The following is a 19,287-nucleotide window of genomic DNA, read 5'->3' as shown; positions in this document are numbered from 1 at the left end:
CTGGCGGGGGAGTGGCAAGGGCTGTGCACTGAGAAGGCGGCTTGGATAGAAAAAGCAAGCTGGGGTACTTGCTGAAAAAAACCCTCCACCTTTTCCATGCACAAGGGTTGGGGTCAGGTTGTCATCACATTTGCTTGCCTCTTCCCCTTTGCTGGAATGGAGGAGGACACCTGTGAAGATGAGGGCAGGACTGGATCCAGCTCTGTGTCAGAGCTGTTTGCTTGGAAAGGAGAGACAGGGAGGTGAGATTGGGTCCTGTGTGGGTTCATACAGGAGGAATACGGTGTGAGGTTGTCCCTTAGCAGGGATGCTCCCTGGTCCTGGGGAAGCAGAAATCTTGAGCTGATACTTCCTCTCCTCCCTGGGGGCTGCCCCGCAGTCTGTTTCAGAGCAGTGCAGATGTGTGGTCTTTGTTCAGAGATAAGACTCTTCGTTTTATCAATGCCGTATCGCCGCTTACAGCTCTACGGGGAGTAGGCACCAATCAAGGCATCATAGCTGTTGAGAATGATTTTGAACGTGGTTGTCAGTCCTTTTATGTATGTAATTCTCATCATATTGAAGCCCAGGTTTTATCCTGAGTGTAATGGACAGATCTTCTAGTGGAGATTCATCTGTAATATCATAATATGTAACACTGAGAATGACATTTTTACCTTCAGGTCTCTCAGCACCAAGAAATATTTCCTCCATTTTACAGATAGGAAAACTGAGGCAAAGTAGGCTTAAAGGGAACATGCAAAGGTGTAAAATAAGCCTGACAGACTTCTTAGCTTCTGTATGGAAAATAGGAAGAACTTAGGCATTTTATTTTGTTTCTAAGAAATTGAGGGAGTAGGTTGTGTTTGGTTTTGTGTTTGAAGCGGAAAGCCTACCTAGGCTGGAGGACAAGTAAAATAAGAGCTAGTATAATGTGTCTAGTATCAAAAGAATAGAAAATGAGCAAGGATGCACTGTTTTGCCAGACTACTTACTTTACTTCAACCCATCACAGTGTCCTTCTCAAAGTCATTAGTTTTTGTAAACTCCTATTTGATTTCAAAAGCTCATTCATTTCCGCAAAGTGGTGGCTCCCTGTATGGTGAATTAAGGTGTAAATGGAAGAAATAAAATGCTCCAAGAATACTGACATGTCCTCCAAGAACTGAAGACTACTAATGACAGTGCATGATTTTTCCAGTAGTAAAAGAGCAAGCAGAGGAGAAAGCATCCAAACTACCAAGCTAGTCCTCTGTCTCCCACCTTCTGTTTAACGCAAAGGACGGAGAAAGAAAAAGTCCAGTTTTCATCAAACTCTTTGCAGGTAGCTTCTAAGTGACGTGCTACGGTCCTAAAGGACCTAAGGTCCTAAGTGTCCTTCTAAGGTCCTAAATCCTGCCAAAAGAGCCAAAAGTAGGGCTTGTGTTTCCTGAATTTCAGTTCAGAGCTCTAAATTCTGCATGGAAATGACATTGAGTGAGTTCTTAAAAACAAGCTTAGCCAGCTCTGGCTTTCTCTGAAATCCCATCTCCATATGCAGACTGGTTCCCGTTCCTCTGCTGCCTCCAGTCACTTTCCCCTCCTCTCTCCTCTTTCCCTCTCCTGCATGATGCTTTTCCAGCTGACATTGACTGTCCCTTCCTCTCCTTTGCTACTAGGTGGGCTCCTTCTTCATGATTAACCTGTGCCTGGTGGTCATTGCAACACAATTCTCAGAGACGAAGCAGCGTGAGCACCAGCTGATGCAGGAGCAGCGGGCCCGGTACCTCTCCTCCAGCACTGTCGCCAGCTACATGGAGCCGGGAGACTGCTACGAGGAGATCTTCCAATACGTCTGCCACATCGTGCGCAAAGCCAAACGCCGCACCCTTGGGCTGTACAACAGCATACAGAGCTGGCGCCAGGGCCGCTTGGAGCCGAGCGATGCCAAGCTAGGCATGAACAGGAAAAGCCAGAGGCACTACAGTAAGGATTGCATGGGTAAAGCTGGAAATGCCAATAGTGGAAACATGAGAGTAATGGGAGCATGAGCCAGCTTGACAAAGGGCTTGTGTCTACAAAGCACAGAATTAGAATTGACGTTGGCAGTTGAGCACAGGGACGTGGCCAGTGCACCAGACCTGCAAGATGGGGATAACCAGGAAGAATGGGAATGAAACAGGGATGACCAATGGGGAACATGGGAAACCCAGGTCTGAAACCCAGAGAAGACAACAATGGGATAACACTAAAGGCACCGACTGAGGCTTGTAAAGGGCTCCAGGTCTGGTATAGCAGGAGGATGGTAGCAGTCTGGGAGTGCTAAGTGTTAGGAGGATATTAAAGAATGGGACTCAGGATTGTACTGGTTGACACAGCAGGTCTCCTAGAGCTCTCCTCCTAAACTGTGTCACTGTGGGACCTAAAGAGAGAGGCAAAGGGAGTAGAATTGCAGTAGTGTCTCCTGAGCCAAGTGAGTGATACTGAAGAAGTCAGTTTGATATGCAAGGGCAACGAAGACAATTTCTCTTGATGGGAGCACATGCTGTTGTGTAAAATTAGACATGAGATACAATTTAAATTGGATTCCTGGCCTGAAAAATGACTGTAAAAATAGTTTTATAGTCAGTATTAACTGCCTGTCGATGCCTTTCATAAGTAGTGCTCCCATTAACAAGCGAAAAGGTGGATTTTTCAGCTGATCTTGCATCCTCAGTTTTTAATTTTCTTTACTTACTGGGAGAAAAGTTTCTGCAGGCCTCATGCACTGTATTAAGGAATTAATTGATTCATTCCTCCAGTGTCCATTTGATCTTCCAGGCCCAACTGGAGGATGGTGGAGCACAAACTTAGTTTTCTCACTGAAGTGAGCAGATCTGTTCTGATTCAGAGCGTACAGACTATCAGGAGGAACTGTCCTTGTGTTACTTTTTCTGGCTTCTTGAGATGCTTTGCTAATGTAGCTTCCCTAATTTAGAGACTTCAGCTCAGCATGTGGGTTCTCAGACCCCACTTGTAGCTGTTCAGGCCAAAAGCAGCCCTCGTGATCGTTTTTCCCTCAGTTCCCACTTAACGCAAACTACTGAGTCTCAAGCTGTGATTCCTGCATCAGACAAAACAGTTTTTCCTCTGACGGAAGTGAGCCCCCGTTGAGCCTAATCACCAGCAGCCGAACGGTACTGTGCCTTTTGGTGGCACAGCCAGTCTGCGTAAAGCCCCCAATGGCAATAGTTTTTATTGCTGCCCTTGAGATGATGTGCCAGTGTTTAATCATCCTTACAGCCCAGTTACCCTGTCTAAATACCCAAAAGCCAAATAGATGCCCAGTTTGGATGTCTTTTTCCAAGCCTTCTTCATTAAGCATGACCATTTCTTTCCCCAGAGCTTTGCCAGCAGCACAACTCTCTCGACTGCCCTCCTCAGGGCTTGGTCCAGCCCATTGCCGTGACAGCAACCTCTGATCCCACCAACTGTCCCCAATGCCGTAGAGGGGAGCATGAAGCATCCGGAAGGCTCTCTGTCCTGGATAGCGCTGACTCAGACCAAGAGGACGGAGGAGCCAGTGAAGAGGAAGGAGAGGGCAGCAGACAGGACCAGGGTGCCTCAGCACTGGAGAAGGAGGAGGAGGGGGTGGAGGAAGGCGGACGGCTGAAGCTTTGCAGTGACATGTGGCGAGAAGTGAGGGTCAAGCTTCGAGGGATTGTGGACAGCAAGTACTTCAACCGTGGGATCATGATCGCAATCCTAGTGAACACAATCAGCATGGGCATCGAGCACCACGAGCAGGTAAAGCACCTCAGGGCACAAGGATGGGCAGCAGGGACTGGTGAGTCCTGCTCAGGATTACAGCCTTGCTAAGCAGCTGATGCAACTTGGTGAAGGCAGAGATTGAGCAATTTGGCCCCAGGCTACAGCACAGATGGTGCCAGCATGGCTTTGGAGAAAACCTCAGGATCTTGCAGGGTCTTTTCTTCCTTGTCTCTGCACTTAATCGCTTTCACTGTCTCTATATATCTTCCTCTTACTTCCTCTCAATCTCTCTTCTTCCTCCTTGCTCACTTCTATCCCTTTGTTTTTCTTTTTTACCCTGTTTTCTCTTTCCATCTTCTTCTCTCTCCTTTCACCATCATCTCTTCCACCTTCCTTATCTGTCTCTCTCATTTCTCTCTTCATTAGCTTACTGAATCTTTAGTCTATTTGGTTAATTTAATGTGCCCTCTGGGGATGTCACAGGCACTTCACCAGCATCTCAATTCAAAACCACCAGCTTGCTAGCCTTTCCAGCTTAATTAAGAGATGCCTCAGCACAGTCTATCTATACAAGAAGGCTAGGAAAAGCATCATCTCCAGTCATTTTGGGGGCTCAGATGACATGAGCCTTTCCTTTGTCCTGACAGCAAGAAGTGATAGATAGGTCAGACATAGACAGCAGGTGTGGGCACAGGTTTGACTTTCATGCTGATAGTTTGCAGGCAGCTCTGAGTTAGCAGTGCGCTTTGTCCTAATGACAGACGTGAGATGGAGAAGGATTGCGTGCCCTCATTTTATAGCCGAGAAACAGAGGCTGCGTCTACTTTGTGATGTGCAGAACCAGCTTCAGAGGATTTTAAGTGCACCCATGACCTTGCATCTGCAACGCTGGCTGGTAGCTCTGCTGCACTTTGCATTGAAGGAGTCCATGCTGTACATCCATGTCTCAGACCTATGCCATTAGTCTGAATGTGACCATTATTCGCTCCATGTGTCTGCCTAGATCACAAAAATAAGAGACCACTCTACTGCTGAGATGCTGACTGCATTGAAGCTTTGGAGCCAAGGTGAAGTCTAGTCCTGAACACAGTCTCAGGCAGCAAAGAGACAGGCAGTGAGTCTGGTTCAAGGAAGGCACTCAGATTTGTCCTGTGCTGTATCAGGATGGAAATGTCTTGAGACCCAGAGTATCCTAAATTCCCTGTTTGAAGCAGCACAATGTCTGAGCCAGTATTTGGAGCCCCAGATGTCTGGATCTCACCCACGTACTAAGCATTAGACCATTTTTCAAAGCCCAGTTAGTTTCTGATACAAGGATGGGAAACCTTAGTTTGATCCCAGAATGCAAAACTGCACTGGATGCTTCAGTACCAGAAAAACACTGGCAGGAGCTCAGAGGAGAGGAGAATGAAGAAAAGGTTGGAGGGGTTGACTCATGGAAATAGATAAAAAAGAGTGATGTATTTATCACGTAGCAGAGAGATGACTAAGGGTTGAAACCCAGGATAATATGAAAACTGCCCACTGATGTTTTAAAGACACGAGCACCAAGCAGGGAGAGCCATTGTTCGTTTTGGTTATTGGAGACAGCGTGAATTAAGAGTTTAGTAGAAGAATATTTGAGCTGGAGGTAGAGAATTCACTCTCATGTTCTGGCTATTGTGTGTGCAAATTTAAGTCCTTCTAGGCTGCCTCTGCTGTGTTTGTACAGCCTGCAGCAGAGTGGAAGCTGCCTCCAGCCTTGGGGTTTCTAGTAGCAGGTTATTAATGACACGTCCTGAAACTTATGCTGTCGCTTTTTATCCATAAGTATCTAGGAAAAGCTTATGACCCTGCATGCTGTTTCTACTAGAAAGAGATGTCAGCCGAATTCATCATAACTGACAAACGCGGTGCAGCCTGTCTATTTGAAATGTGTGTACTGAATCCCGTTTCCCTGACACAAGAAGATAAAAAAAAGTAATATTCAGACCATATCATGAATTCCAGGTCTTTTTCAGTCGGCAGTTAACTCAAAAGCAGATACACGTTTGCACTTCCCTTTGCTCTCTTTCAGTTTTCCTCAAGCCATGCTATCAGTGCATCTCAGACTGGTGCTTCACTGCCTCCTTTTCTCTCCTTCCTTTCTTTTTTCCTGTTGTTTTTCCTCCCGGAAACACAAGTTTTCACCGAACGATATCCCACAGAGATCTGGGACTTGCAGAGTGACGCCACCCTATGACCGAAGTAGCTTCTGTTGCTTCAGCTACTTCATTATATGAATCATAGAATCATAGAATGGTTAGAGTTGGAAGGGACCTCAAAGATCATCTAGTTCCAACCCCCCTGCCATGGGCAGGGAAACCCTCCACTATACCAGGTTGCCCAAAGCCTCATCCAACCTGGCCTTGAACACTTCCAGGGATGAGGCATCTACAACTTCTCTGGGCAACCTGTTCCAGTGCCTCACCACCCTCTGAGTGAAAAATTTCTTCCTTGAATCACTCCTGGCCCAGACCTAATATGTATAGAGATGTCTTGAGCTTTTATTCTCTGGTGCATGGGAGGTCAGAAACCCAGCCTGAAGATGTCAGAGGTTTGAGCAGTCTTGGCAGCAGCATGTCCGTCAGCTCCTGGCTGCTCCACTTGCTCACAGACTATACCCAGGTGACCTGGCCTGATGACCAAAACACTACCGACCACCAGGTAGAGGGATGAGAAAGACTGCAGGAGCCAGGCACAAGGTTCAGGCTCAGAAACACAGGAACCTGCAGGACAGAGCCCATGTGCGAGTCTTGCCTTCAATTCCTGAGTCTTGACCAACAGAAAGAAAAACATGAAATAAAATTATCAGGGGTTTAATATTCACAGTGTTTTTCTGCCAGCAGACTTAACCTCAGCAATTCAAGCCACTTTACTCGGATCCAAATCACCTTGTTATTTGGCTTTGTTTGACTTATCCATCCAGTCCCTTGTTATGTCCTGTTTGGCCAAGGCAGCTTCCCATCTTCTTATACATTTTTTGAGAGGGAAATCAACTCATTTTGGGACAAACTGCACTGCTATGAGTCATTTTTAATCCTTAAGCTTATCACAAGTTATCACTTGTAAATAGATACGTTTATTCAAATCCATCAGTGTGCATTATACCATGTAATAACCTCAGTATTAGGCCTTCAGATATTGCTAGGACATTGCACAAGCTAAAATCCATCATTTCAAGCTTTGCCCTGCTTGAAATAGTTTTTGCAGTTCTTCAAATCTGCTTCTACTTGGAAGTGCCTATTTTTAAAATCCAGTGTAGAAAATCAAGATATTAGATGCTTGTGGCTGTCCAAAAGGATCCTTTAAAGAGGCTTACATTTTTTTTAATATTCACAGAGGATCTGGTGCTGCCCATTTTTCTCCCTTATTCAGCATGAGGATGAAAGGCTGGTCCCTGCTGAATGTTCCAGGCTGTCTTTCTCATATATTTCTTGAATGGCCTGTTGAACTTCAGCTTCTTTGCTATTAGTAGCCAATGAGACAATTGCTGAGTAACTTGGTTTATCTTCTCCAATATCTACTTACAATATTCCTTCGTACATCAGATCAATACTTTATAAAGTATGTCTTGTGTGGATCAGGAGACGATCCCTTGTTTCCCAACTAGACCAGCCCTGAGGATCAGTACCTTCATATCCTTTAGCCTGTGTGATTTCCCTTTATACCAGCATTTATTGCATCCACAAGTTCATATTTTACAGTTATTGCTTCTCTTTTTACTATTTGCTGCTTGTCAGAAACATTCAGCAAATGTCCAAGCCAGCTCGTCATACTGACATTTAGTAAATGATGGAACAGTCTCCCTGGGGTGGTAGATGAAACCACATTACTTCAGTCTTGTAAAACTAGGGTATAACAAAACATCACAAAATCCTGCATTGGTTGTGGGGCTATGATTAGAGTAAATAAAAGCTAGTTGGTATGTTCCATGACTGATTTCTACGACTCTTTGGATTATTGTCAAGTGACTTTGAAATAGTAAGTAAAAATGGACAGGATGGAGTGACCTCTATATGGAATTTTTTCTCTCATGTTCTCAGAGGCAACGATGTGCGGGTACAGTTTGGGTAGGGCTGGTCTGCATAGATCACACCAATTACTCTTCAGCTTCTAGACAGTTGCCAATTTACTCCTGGTAAGGAGAAACTCCTCCTGCAGCGGCTTCGTGCTGATCTGCATATTTTTAACCTTTCCTATAGTGCAGGAGTTTCTGGCTGCTGTCAGATAATGGACTAATTACGTTTTCAGTCTAATATGAGATAAGAATTCCAATGTTAGTTAGTAAGAAGCTGAAAAGGATAAAAAGGCTGAGCAGCTGCCCTCTGTTGCCTCAGGTCTAGTTTCTGATCACTGGGCTGGAGCCCTGAAGTAGACCTGAAACGTGTACGCTTCACGCTCAGCATTTGATCTACACTGGTAGGGATGAAGGACTTAGTGCTATGAAGATCTGGATTAGGTAGTTTCTTGGATTTGAAAAGAGATCGATATTCAGAGTAGATGAACCAGTCTGGTTAAAACAGTGGCTCTGAGCATACTCTGCCCTTTGGATCTCTCTCCCCTTCCAGCCACCCTCCTCACCCCAATACTCAGCTCCCACAGTTTTGTTCAAGTTTCTCTCCTGGTGTGATGGGTAAATGAGTCTATTCTGGCTTGGCAAAATGAACAGACTTTTCTTGTGGGGAGATTTCTGGTGTTCCCTGGTTTTGCTTAGATTAAAGTAGCCTCGTGGACACTTCAGTTTACAGTTTGTAGGTAAACCTGAGTGGTCTGGGAGGAGGAAGCTGTGCTCTGGGGAGCTGTCATAGCTGTGAGGTGACACATCCATTGTGTTGGGGATCCTGTGTGTTGGCAGGAAGAAAAGGAGAACTGCTTTTTCCCTGTTCACTTGCCCCCTTCATCGAGTTAGCATTTCCCTGGCCAGAGAGAGCCCCCAGCACCAGCTGTGTCCCAGCCACCGGCCCTGTCCACTGTCACTCACGGCCACACTGCCCCAGGTGTGGGGGCATCCCCGCACAGGACACAGCACACACACCCCACCCTGCAGCCCCAGCTCCTGTCCGATGGCTTTTTGCACTCTGCCGAATTATCTGTATCTCCAGGAAGGGCTGGGATGCAGGATCTGCCTTTCGGCAGTCAGCGTGCCTCTCCAGCTGCCTCCTCTCTCCTTTCTTCTTTTTTCTCTTGGTTCATTCCTTTTGTGTTGATCTTCCTTCTCCAGCCTTTCCTTCTTTCCTACTCCATTTTTAAAAACGTCTCCTTCTCTACTTCTTGTGGGTGCCAGTGAGTTTATTTTACTGCTTTTTTTCCCCCCACCTTTATTTTTTGATTCCTTTTCCACTGCCTTTCTCTCTGCCCAGTTCTTCCTGCCCCTTTCTCTAGGAAGGATGTTTTGCTGGGGCTGATTGATGGCCCATTAGAAAAAGATTAACAGGTGGAGGCTTGACTAGAGAAACAGATGTCAGGGAGGGAAGGAGAGACAAGGGAACAGGTGACCTTTTCCACAAGTGAGATGCAAGCATGACTTTTTAGACATCAATTGCTCCCTACGACCGCACAAGAGAGAACGTGGGGACAGCAGAGAGGATAATCCACCATCAAAGCCTGTCGCTTTTTTACATTGCTCGTTCTCACTGACATAATCATTTGATCCAGGCTGAAATCAGCATCTCTGTTTAGCATACAGGCCTCATGTTCCCAGTGAGTGTCATTACTGCCTGGGTCTCCATGAAGTGATCTTCATCTCTGCCTTCCCGTGTGCACTTGCTCATTCTTTTTCTCTCTTTGCTCTTATCTCCCATCCTCTCCCCCTCATTTTCAGGTTAGTTTTATTATTCAAATGTAATTATGGATGAAACTGAGCCATCTCGCCTTTTTTGATTTCAAAGAAATGGACTATTTCAATAAAAATCCGCAAAGAGGAGTGCAAGAAATTAGCAAAGGATGTGGGGAGCCACAGATGTGAGGAGCAGTTTCCAGTCCATTCACTCACTTGGGAGGATCTGGGCCCCTGGGGGTCCCAGAGTAGGGGTTAAAGCTTGCCCCCAGCTTCAGGGGGAGAGTCAGACCCAGAATTGCATTCCTTCCTCACTTCCCCTTCCACCAGCTGAAGAAGTAACAGACACAGCCAACACAAAGGCTGCCCTTCAGAAAAAGAGTAATTTTGCAGTCCTGAGGAAGAGACCATGACTCCCCTTCCTAGTGGGCACTAATACTGACTTCATGGTAAAAATACTGGCCCTGACCTGCAGACACTCACATTTTTGTTTCTGTAGTCCCAGGAGCGTCTGTCCTCTCTTGCCCCAAACAACAAGCTTTTGAAGTTTTCTTGTTCCCATCCACTTTATGCGATACTTGAAAGAGTGGCCTGGTGGCCAGGCACAGCTCAGACCAATGTGAAGGAAGAGGGGAGTCTTCAGCCACCTTTTTGTCACAGATATCCAAACTGTGAGAGTACACAGAGCCTGGGTCAGTCTCACCTCGAAGGCTTGGAGCTGGGGCTCAGCAGCCTAGTAGGTTAAGCATCAAATATGTAACCTTGTCTGAAGTGTGACATACCTGCCCCAAGGTAAACATGGAAATTTGGGCCAAAGGAGCCCTGAAGAAGTGCCTTAGAGCTGCTGTGCCTTGTCCTCGGCTTGAGAAGGCAGCACACCTTCGTCTGGAGCAGGTCCTCACCAGCTGCTGCTTGGGAAGGTGATGGCCAGCAGCATGCTACAACCAGGTGAATTAGCAGCCTCATGTGGTCTGAAGGCCGTGGGTTGCCTAGCCTGGCCCCAAGAAGCAACCTGTTATACTGGGAGGAAGTTCTCCTCTCACTTTGGAAACATTTGTACCTTGCTGTTGCTGTGGTGGTCTCCTCGAGCTATGTATGTGTGTGTCTGAGTATGTGCAAACATGGGTGGGCTCATGCATCTGGTCTTGATCGAGACCTCAGCCCTTGCCATTTGGCCTGGTGCAGTCCTAGTCCCTGGGTAAGAGGTGCTTTGAGCAGATGAGTCCATCCCAAATTCAGTGCAGGGAATGCCACCGTTTCACAGGGGATGGCAAGATCCTGGTATCCCTCATCAATGACATCAGCGCAGCCTCTGTGTCCCTCTGAAGCAATGTTTCGTCGTTCCTGAGGAAACGGTCTAGACCCCTTCCTGACCTTGTCAGAGAAGTTTCCAAGGCTGCACACACAGAAGAAGAAGTCATTAATTCAGAAAACAAAAGAGGGAGTAATTTAATTTGCTCAGACTTGTTCCACTGATAGAGTCATTAAAACACTTTCCCTCATATGCACAAACACATCGGTCTCTGCTGGAGAAAGCTGTATCACTGGGGCTGAAAGATGTGTCACAGATTCAACAGAAAAAAGATGCCTGAGGCAGGGTCAGCTTTCCTTTTTTTTTTTTTTCTTTTTCTTTCTTTCAACACAGTCGTCTTGTGTCATCTCTAGAGGTTTTCACCTTGTGCATCTGCCTTTCTCCTCTTGCTGTCCGATTTTCTCTTTTCCTCACCTGTCCTGCTCTTCCTGTCCCTTATAGGTGGATATTAGCAATGTGCCCCTTCTCGCTGTTGTCTTGTTCATCCAGTCTGATATTCACTTGGGTAATTATTGAGACCACTCTGAGGACAGAATCATGAGAAAAAACTGCTGTAGCAAGGCCAGAAAACTAATGCATATCAAGGATTTGATGGGAAGCAGGGGAGAGAAAAATGGAGAAGGGAAAAAATAGAGGGGAAAGGTGCACAGAAGTGCAGTGAGGTTTAGAGGAAGATGGGGAACTGTGTTCCTATCATTCAAATGTTTTCAGAATTTCAGCAAAAATTGTGCCAGCTACCTGTGGAAACCTCAGAGGAAGAAACCCTTGAAGAAGGAGGTTGGCCACAGATCTGTCACTCTTGCCCTGCTTCAAAAAGTACTCAAGTTCTTTGCACAAAGTAAAGCAGCTTTTATGCAGGGGACCAGGGTGTGAAGTGGGATGTGGGAGATACTTGGTCAACCTTGGCTGTATGAATGGCTGTGGGGCTCCTGACCGCCTCTAGTAAAAGAATTTGTTAGTGACATAATCTATGATGAAGGTAGTAAATGTGCAAAGGAATCGGAGTGCAAGTGGCTCTATCCAGCTCCATTCTAATCTCACCCATGGGAGCTTTGCAGCTCCCTACAAAGCCCATCCCCTGGGAATGGTGGCAATTTATTTCCCATAATTTCAGGGCTCTTTCAGTTCTGACTCTTTGAATTTGCCTTCTCTCCAGCCAGAGGAATTGACCAACATCTTGGAGATCAGCAACGTTGTCTTTACAAGCATGTTTGCCCTGGAGATGATCCTGAAACTTGCTGCTTTTGGTCTCTTCGATTACCTCCGCAACCCCTACAACATCTTTGACAGTATCATCGTCATCATCAGGTGACGAGGACCTTGGGAATTAACTGAAATACACATAGAGCTTGCATGTTTCATTGTGTCTTTTCAAAAAGGGTTTAGCAGGTGTACTAGGAGGAGCTGTGCTGATGCACAGGCCCAAGGATTGGGAGACCAAGATGTCCTTTCCCAACACTTGGTGGGCCTAGGCAATCCACAGAGCATTTCTGCCCCTCAGTTCTCTCCTCTGGAGAATGGAGGCAATTATAATTGCCTTGCAAGTCCACAACAAATATTGACTGTGAAATATTTTTCAAATGTGCAAGTTAGGGATGCGACAAAGGTTTAATCATAGAATCATAGAATGGCATAGGCTGGAAGCGACCTTAGAGATCATCTAATCCAACCTCCCTGTCATGGGCAGGGATGCCTCTCAACTAGACCAGGCTACTCAAGGCTCCGTTCAACCTGGCCTTGAACATCTCCAGGGAGGGGGCATCCACAACCTCTCTGGGCAATTTATTCCTAAGTCTCACCACCCTCATACTGAAGAATTTCTTCCTAAGATCTAATCTAAATCTGTTCTCCTTCACCTTAAACCCATTTCCCCTTGTCCTATCAGTGGACACTCTTGTAAAAAGTCCCTCCCCAGCCTTCCTGTAGGTTCCCTTCAGGTATTGGAAGGCAGCTATTATGTCCCCCCGAAGTCTTCTCTTTTCAAGGCTGAAAAGAGAAGGTTAATGTGTGATAGAAGAACTTGTCTTGCTGGAATTTAATGCTGCAATCCTTTCCTCGTTCCTGCAACATGCAGTGCCATGTTCATGTTCTTATGGGAGAAATGCAGCTTTCTACACATAAGCCTATAGTGTATACTTCTAAATGTATCTTGCTCAAACAGATTTTCTTTCTGACTCTTTTATGCTTGGTGCCAATGTAGAGGTGAAAAGTTAGATTAGCATTGTTATTCCTCTCTCTGTTCTGTTTGTTCACTTGTCTTTCATTTTGTCTCTTGTACTCCCTGTGCCTCTCTGGGCCACAGCATCTGGGAGATCATCGGCCAGTCAGACGGGGGCCTGTCTGTGCTGAGGACTTTCCGTCTCCTACGAGTGCTGAAGCTGGTGCGTTTCATGCCTGCACTGCGCCGCCAGCTTGTGGTGCTGATGAAGACTATGGACAACGTAGCCACCTTCTGCATGCTCCTCATGCTCTTCATCTTTATATTCAGGTGAGGAGGCAGTTAGTCGTCTTGCAGTGTTTTGCAGAGGCACTGTGTGGCTCACGTGGACAGCAACTTCAGACCATGATTGCATGACTCGTCTTGCCCATAGCTTTAGGCTCAGGCAGCACTGACAAGTGTTTATTTGTTCACAAGGGCTGAGGTTACTGCTGCCCTAAGTTGGGTTCAGCAGCTGAAGATTTGGCTTGAACGGGGTGGAGGAATACTGCCACCAAATGGGCGGGTTGAGTGTAATGTCCTGTCGCGGGATAGGCGAAATCTTTCAGTAATCAACACTGGCTGCAGGAGCAGTTCAGTCTGGAGGCTGACTGTGGTAGCTGGGCAGCTGGAAGCAACGAAGAAATTTTGTCGGTGCACTCTGTGGATGCAGTGGTAGGGAGATGAAAGAAAAATGAGAGCAACCAAGAACACTGGAGAGAGCAGATCTGAAGGATGGGTTGGAGAGAATACGTGAGCTCTGAGGCAGAACAGATGGAAAGCAAGGTTTTTGGTGAGCTATAAGGGAGCAATACACAGCTCCTTCATCATGGGTAAGCCCCAGTGGTCTGCCTGTGTTGTTCTACCCCTCACTCCTGTGGTATTACATTAGATTGTTAGGAGGAAAAGAGAATGACTCTGATGAGCTCATTGTGGTGGCAGAGATATTTATGTTTGACACTGGTCTCCACTTCTTGTCCCAACAGCATCCTGGGAATGCATATCTTTGGTTGCAAGTTCAGCCTCAGGACAGACACAGGAGATACAGTTCCTGACCGGAAGAATTTTGACTCCCTGCTGTGGGCCATCGTCACCGTCTTCCAGGTGAGCCCACTTTACTCTCTGAAGGTGGGCCACAGCAGCATGAAGAGGATCAGGAGGTGCTTTTTCTCATTGCAGAGCATTGCACTTGCTCCTGACAGTACAAAAGCTGCACAAAAGACTCCAGCATGTGATGTCTGGAGGAAGAACAATTGCATGTTGTAACCAAACAAAACCAATCTCTTAGACAGGGGTGCTCCTTCCTTCCTTGGAGACAGTTTGCAAAGGTCACTCCTGTTGTGGCAACTGCCATGTTTAACACCGAAACCTCAGCATGTTACTGCCCTCGTGGTCACTCTTGTTTCTTCTTGCTTAGCTAATGTCATCGAGGGAGTACCACAGCTGGACAGTGACACTGGACAGCGGATGTGTGGTTATGGGGAAGTTAAGAGTCCTGATGTGGTCCTGATGTGTATCCTTTCACTGTCCTTTTCTGAGAATCCCCTGTGTGGTGTTCTTTCATGTTTATGTGGCCTCTGCTCCTGGTTGCAGATCCTAACCCAAGAGGACTGGAACGTTGTGCTCTATAATGGCATGGCCTCCACCTCACCATGGGCATCCCTCTACTTTGTGGCTCTCATGACGTTTGGCAATTACGTGCTCTTCAATCTGTTGGTGGCCATTCTCGTGGAGGGGTTCCAGGCTGAGGTGAGTTGCCACTGAGGCCTCATCAGGAGGAAGAATAGAGATGCTAAAAAGGGGACCTTCAAGACATTTTGAGGGTACTGCAGTGGAGGACTCCCAAAGTATCACACTTCTGTAATTTACTTTGTTAAGTTCAGGGTAGGCTTCATTTAAAAAAAAAAAAGAAAAGAAAAAATGGTGAAAGTGTTAATCCTTGCAAGGAAAGAGGGAAGCCCTCTGGAATGGAGTTCACAATTTCCATCCTCTGCAACAGACCCTGCCCTTCTAGGGGTGCATCCTTTGCCTCTCCAAAAGCAAGAATGTGGTATGTCAGCTGTCCCAGGTCACACGAGACTCTTTCCACTGATCAGCCTGATGCCTGGCTGCCAATGAGAATTTTACAGTTGTTCCAGCAATGAAAGACAAGAACAAATAATGATCTTTTCTATTTAAGAGTTCCCAACTTTTAAATTTGTGTGTTCCAGGGTGATGCCAACCGGTCATACTCAGATGAAGATCAGAGTTCATCAAACATGGAAGAGTTAGATCAGTTCCAAGAGGTCCAGGAAGGCTCAGGTACCATAGCTCAAACAGCCTCATTTGCTTATCTCCCATTACTGTTTGATGAGAAATCTGAAAGCAGATTCTGCAGAAAATTCACTCCTATCTACAAGAACTTACCAGTTCTCATTTTGAACTTTATGCTAGTTTGTGGTGTTATCTGTGGAAAAACAGAGTCGTGTTGGCATCCTGAGGAATGTGATAGCTAAGGGGAGCAGTTCTTGAATGACCTACAGAACAGCAACTAGGTGTGAGAAGTAAGGCTGTCTCTGCTTAGCTTCAGGGGCCCAATTTCAGGAACATTGTGTTCAAATATGAGACCCACATTTGAATAGGTGATACCAAGATGTTAAAAAGAACTCGAACAAATCTGAAGTTTTGCCTCATAGTGAGAGCCTAACAAAGCTTATAGAAACCAGAGAAGTGACTTGATCACACACGAGTGCTGACCATAAGGAGAGATTTCTGATGGTAGATGGTTCTTTAATTGAGCAGAAAAAAGCGTAATGAGATTGTAAAGGTTGGAAGCCAAAGCTTGACAAATTCAGATTGAAAAAAGCCATACATTTTTAAGGAAAGATAATTAACTGGTGGAACAGTCTGCCTACAAACTGACGGGTAAGGTCTCCACCCCTCAAAGTCTTTCCTTGAAGACTGCAAGTCTTTCTACTTCAGACCAGACTTGGTGGCAGGGAGCTGAAAGGGTAGCTTACTCCACAATGGATGGTGAGGCAGGAGCCTGAGGGGGAGGGACAGCCAGGCAGGAGGGCAGAGACCATACCAACAAAGACACAGTACTTGCACAAGGTGAGCAGAGCCGGTCCACTGACACTAGCCAGGGTCAGCCGATGGTTCAGTGATGGCCAGGTAAGCCCACAGTGGAGAGGCAGGTCTGAGGTCAAGCCCAGGAGTCCAGTCAGCAAGACAAGATCAGGATCAGCAAGGTGCAAGGTCAGGCACAAGCACGCTCACAGCATAACCCAGACAAGGACCACAGGCACAGGTCTGAGCTTAAAATGCAGCTCCTACGGCAAGGAGCAGTGGCTCCAGTTTTGGCTTGTCACAGCTCTTTCCTGCAACTTAGCTGTTTTCACAGCGGTCTGATCCTGGGTTTCATGGCTGCACCATTTCAGAGCTTACCTTGAAGGTAGGCAGCCAAGCCCCTAGGAGGGCAGATGGGGAAGAAAGAGGTTATGGAGCCTCTTGGTGCACTCATGGCTGTGACACTGCATGCAGGCAAGGATATGTGACCTTCATTATGCAATAGGTCAAATAAAATGATTGTTATAGTCCTTTCAGGCATTAAAATCCAGTACCCCACCCTCTCCATCCATCTTGACAAATGCTAATGGTTATCCAGAGCACCTAACATACCCCTCAAAGGCATCCTGGATCTTCAAGGTCAATGATCAGTCACTTGAAGAGGCCCAGTGTAGCAGGGTAAACTGGGACCAAGGGTAGGATTGCAGGAATTTAAAGGCGATCCCAATATATGGATAGCTGTGGGTGTCCCCGCATCTCAGTCTCTTCCACAGTGTCTCAGCCTAACTGCTTTAAATAGCCAGTTTGACAGTTGGTGGTATTTGTTCAGTCCTGAAGATGCAGGTGTCTGCTCTTGGCATGCAGAAGCACATTCTCCTCCCCTTGCTGTCAGGGTTCAGCTTCTTGCTCTGCCTGACCAGCACTCTGCTCATCTGTCTGGCCCCAAGGAGAGCTGCCATCACTTTTGGGGACTGAGGAGAATGCTTCAAAGTCTTCCCAGCTTGCGCTGCTTTTGCTGCAATACCCTAGATCAGAAGGAATTGAAGATGATTGACGCTAAAACACTAATAATCTGTTAGCTGCTGGTAACACGCTAAATAGCTTAGACATCGAAACAGTCACTGGTTAGTGAGGAACCGATCTTCTTCTTTTCTCTTTCTTCTTCCTACACCTTTCCACCCAGATCCCAAGCTCTGTGCAATTTCTGTGACACCTAATGGACACTTGGACCCATCCTTGCCCACTTCCAACCCACCAGTGGCTGCTGGGGGGGTCACCAACTCTTCGCGGAACTCCCTCCAGCCTGACCAGATCCGTGTTGCTGTTGGCTCCCGGAAGAGCAGCGTGATGTCCCTGGGGAGAATGACCTATGACCAGAGGTCCTTGGTGAGTGAGTGAGCTGAGTGAGTAGCAATGCGCGTCATATCCTTCTTTTGAAGTTCAAACACTCTGTTGTCTTTCTGCCGTTGTCTGGGGATTGCTGTGGAGGATTACACTGTTGCTGTAGGCTTCTAACACAAGCACATTGCTGGTCTTTAGGAAGCTAGGTCAGTTCACATCATTTATCTAAATTTCCAGATTATTTTGAAGTCTGTTTCCAGGTTATTGATCTATATTCCATTGACTGTGGGATTCAGTTCTTTTATATTCTGATGGGTGAGGAGAACACCAAGGAGACAGAGTCTCCCTCTTAGGGTGAAACACATTTTGTCCTCTCACCCTTTCCTTGTTTTTCTAGAGCACAGGACACAAAATGATGCCTTGAGTAAGTTAAGAGCATAGGAGTATCTGGATGATGTCAGAATTGCCAAGTCCCATAGCAGATGGGTTTTCTGGAGGCTTTCGTAACAGTGAAGAGAGAAATCTTGACTTGGAGCTCCTCATAGCAGGTTCTGCTGCCCCTTAGTGCTTCCCCAAGCACTGCGGGCTGTCCAGCCAATGCATCTCAGACCTATCCACCTTGTAACATCAGCTTCTGTGCTTTCTACCCACTGACACACACACCTTTAAGGGGGTGCATAGATGCTCAGAGGGTTCATGTCTGTTTTTTCTAAACAGGGAGAGCTGGCAGCCACGTACTACATGATAAGTTGCTGATGTGGTTGGACTAGACTGTAACCAACAAGTCTGTTTCTCTCATTTCTTCCTTTCACTAAGACTATACTCAAAGACAGTGTGTCAGACTATCCATCAGCCTGTACCTTGTGTAATCCTTTACCCCAGGGCAGCGTAAAAAGCTGCCAATCAGATTTTTGGAGAGCTTTATTCTTGCCCTGTGCTGATGTAAGTAACAACATCAGGCATCTGGCCTTTGGCTTTATTATTTACCTTCCCCATTAGTGCGTCGCACACAGATGGTGCTATAAAGTAATCACAGCCAACATACATTGCTAACTCGTTATCAATTTATTGTCAGATTTACGGAGATTGCTGCTAAATTCCCTCCATGCAACTTCCTCAACGGCTGAGAAATGGCAACCTCCTGGGTTAGGGGTCCAGGGAGAAGTCTGTGATCTGAAATAGGATCGCGTGCTCCCTCCTTAAGCCTGGAGTTGCTGAGTCCCGTCCCACTCTCTTACAGTCCAGCTCCCGCAGTTCCCACTACGGTGCCTGGGGCCGCAGCGGGGCCTGGGGGAGCCGTCGCTCCAGCTGGAACAGCCTGGCTCGGGGACACAGCCTGAAGCACAAACCTCCCTCTGCCGAGCACGAATCCCTCCTCTCTGGGCACAGGGTGGCAGATGGGGAGCCGGAAGGCACAGCAAGGGTGTTTCATCACCGCCGGACGCTCTCCCTGGACAACAAAGGCTTCTGTGACCTGCTGGAGTTGGCCTCGGTCTCATCTGGCCACAGGGTGACCTGTAAGATGGGAACAGCATCCGGGGCCAGCGATCATCAAGACTGCAATGGTAAAATGCCCAGTATTGCCAAGGAGATCTTCCCAAAGATGAACAACCGCAAGGAACGAGGAGAGGATGATGAAGAGATAGATTATGTGAGTACTCAGTGGAGGGAACCTGGGGCTACACTGCAGTGCTATGGGAAACCCCAAATTCATGCTCAAGTTTCAGTCTCTGCCATGTTGATGGGGGAGCTTGCGAAGGTGCTTTGAGTACAGCTGGAGGACAACGTTGATCACAGATGGGACCTTTAGGCCCAGACAAGCTCAAACCATGTTGTCAGGCTGCCTGCAAGGCAGTCGTACAGGTGGACAGTGGGAGGAAGGCG

At 46.8% G+C, this 19,287-nt stretch overlaps 1 protein-coding gene across 2 annotated transcripts in view; it reads left to right on the top strand.

The window, feature by feature from the left end:
- Positions 1 to 19,287, top strand: part of CACNA1I (calcium voltage-gated channel subunit alpha1 I) — a 166,496-nt gene that overhangs the window by 120,584 nt on the left and 26,625 nt on the right. For both annotated transcript variants that reach the window (XM_086610187.1, XM_086610188.1), the window contains 9 exons: positions 1,638 to 1,944; positions 3,341 to 3,744; positions 11,974 to 12,125; positions 13,120 to 13,305; positions 14,001 to 14,118; positions 14,608 to 14,763; positions 15,225 to 15,315; positions 17,246 to 17,448; positions 18,644 to 19,054. In XM_086610187.1, coding sequence (XP_086466313.1) covers positions 1,638 to 1,944; positions 3,341 to 3,744; positions 11,974 to 12,125; positions 13,120 to 13,305; positions 14,001 to 14,118; positions 14,608 to 14,763; positions 15,225 to 15,315; positions 17,246 to 17,448; positions 18,644 to 19,054 — 2,028 coding nt within the window. The remainder of the gene's footprint in view (positions 1 to 1,637; positions 1,945 to 3,340; positions 3,745 to 11,973; positions 12,126 to 13,119; positions 13,306 to 14,000; positions 14,119 to 14,607; positions 14,764 to 15,224; positions 15,316 to 17,245; positions 17,449 to 18,643; positions 19,055 to 19,287) is intronic.

This window comes from Tauraco erythrolophus, chromosome 4 (assembly GCF_009769465.1).
Source record: "Tauraco erythrolophus isolate bTauEry1 chromosome 4, bTauEry1.pri, whole genome shotgun sequence".
NCBI classification, from domain to species: Eukaryota; Metazoa; Chordata; class Aves; order Musophagiformes; family Musophagidae; genus Tauraco; species Tauraco erythrolophus.
The sequence above is the reverse complement of the archived record's forward strand: the minus strand, read 5'-3'. Positions and strand labels throughout refer to the sequence as shown.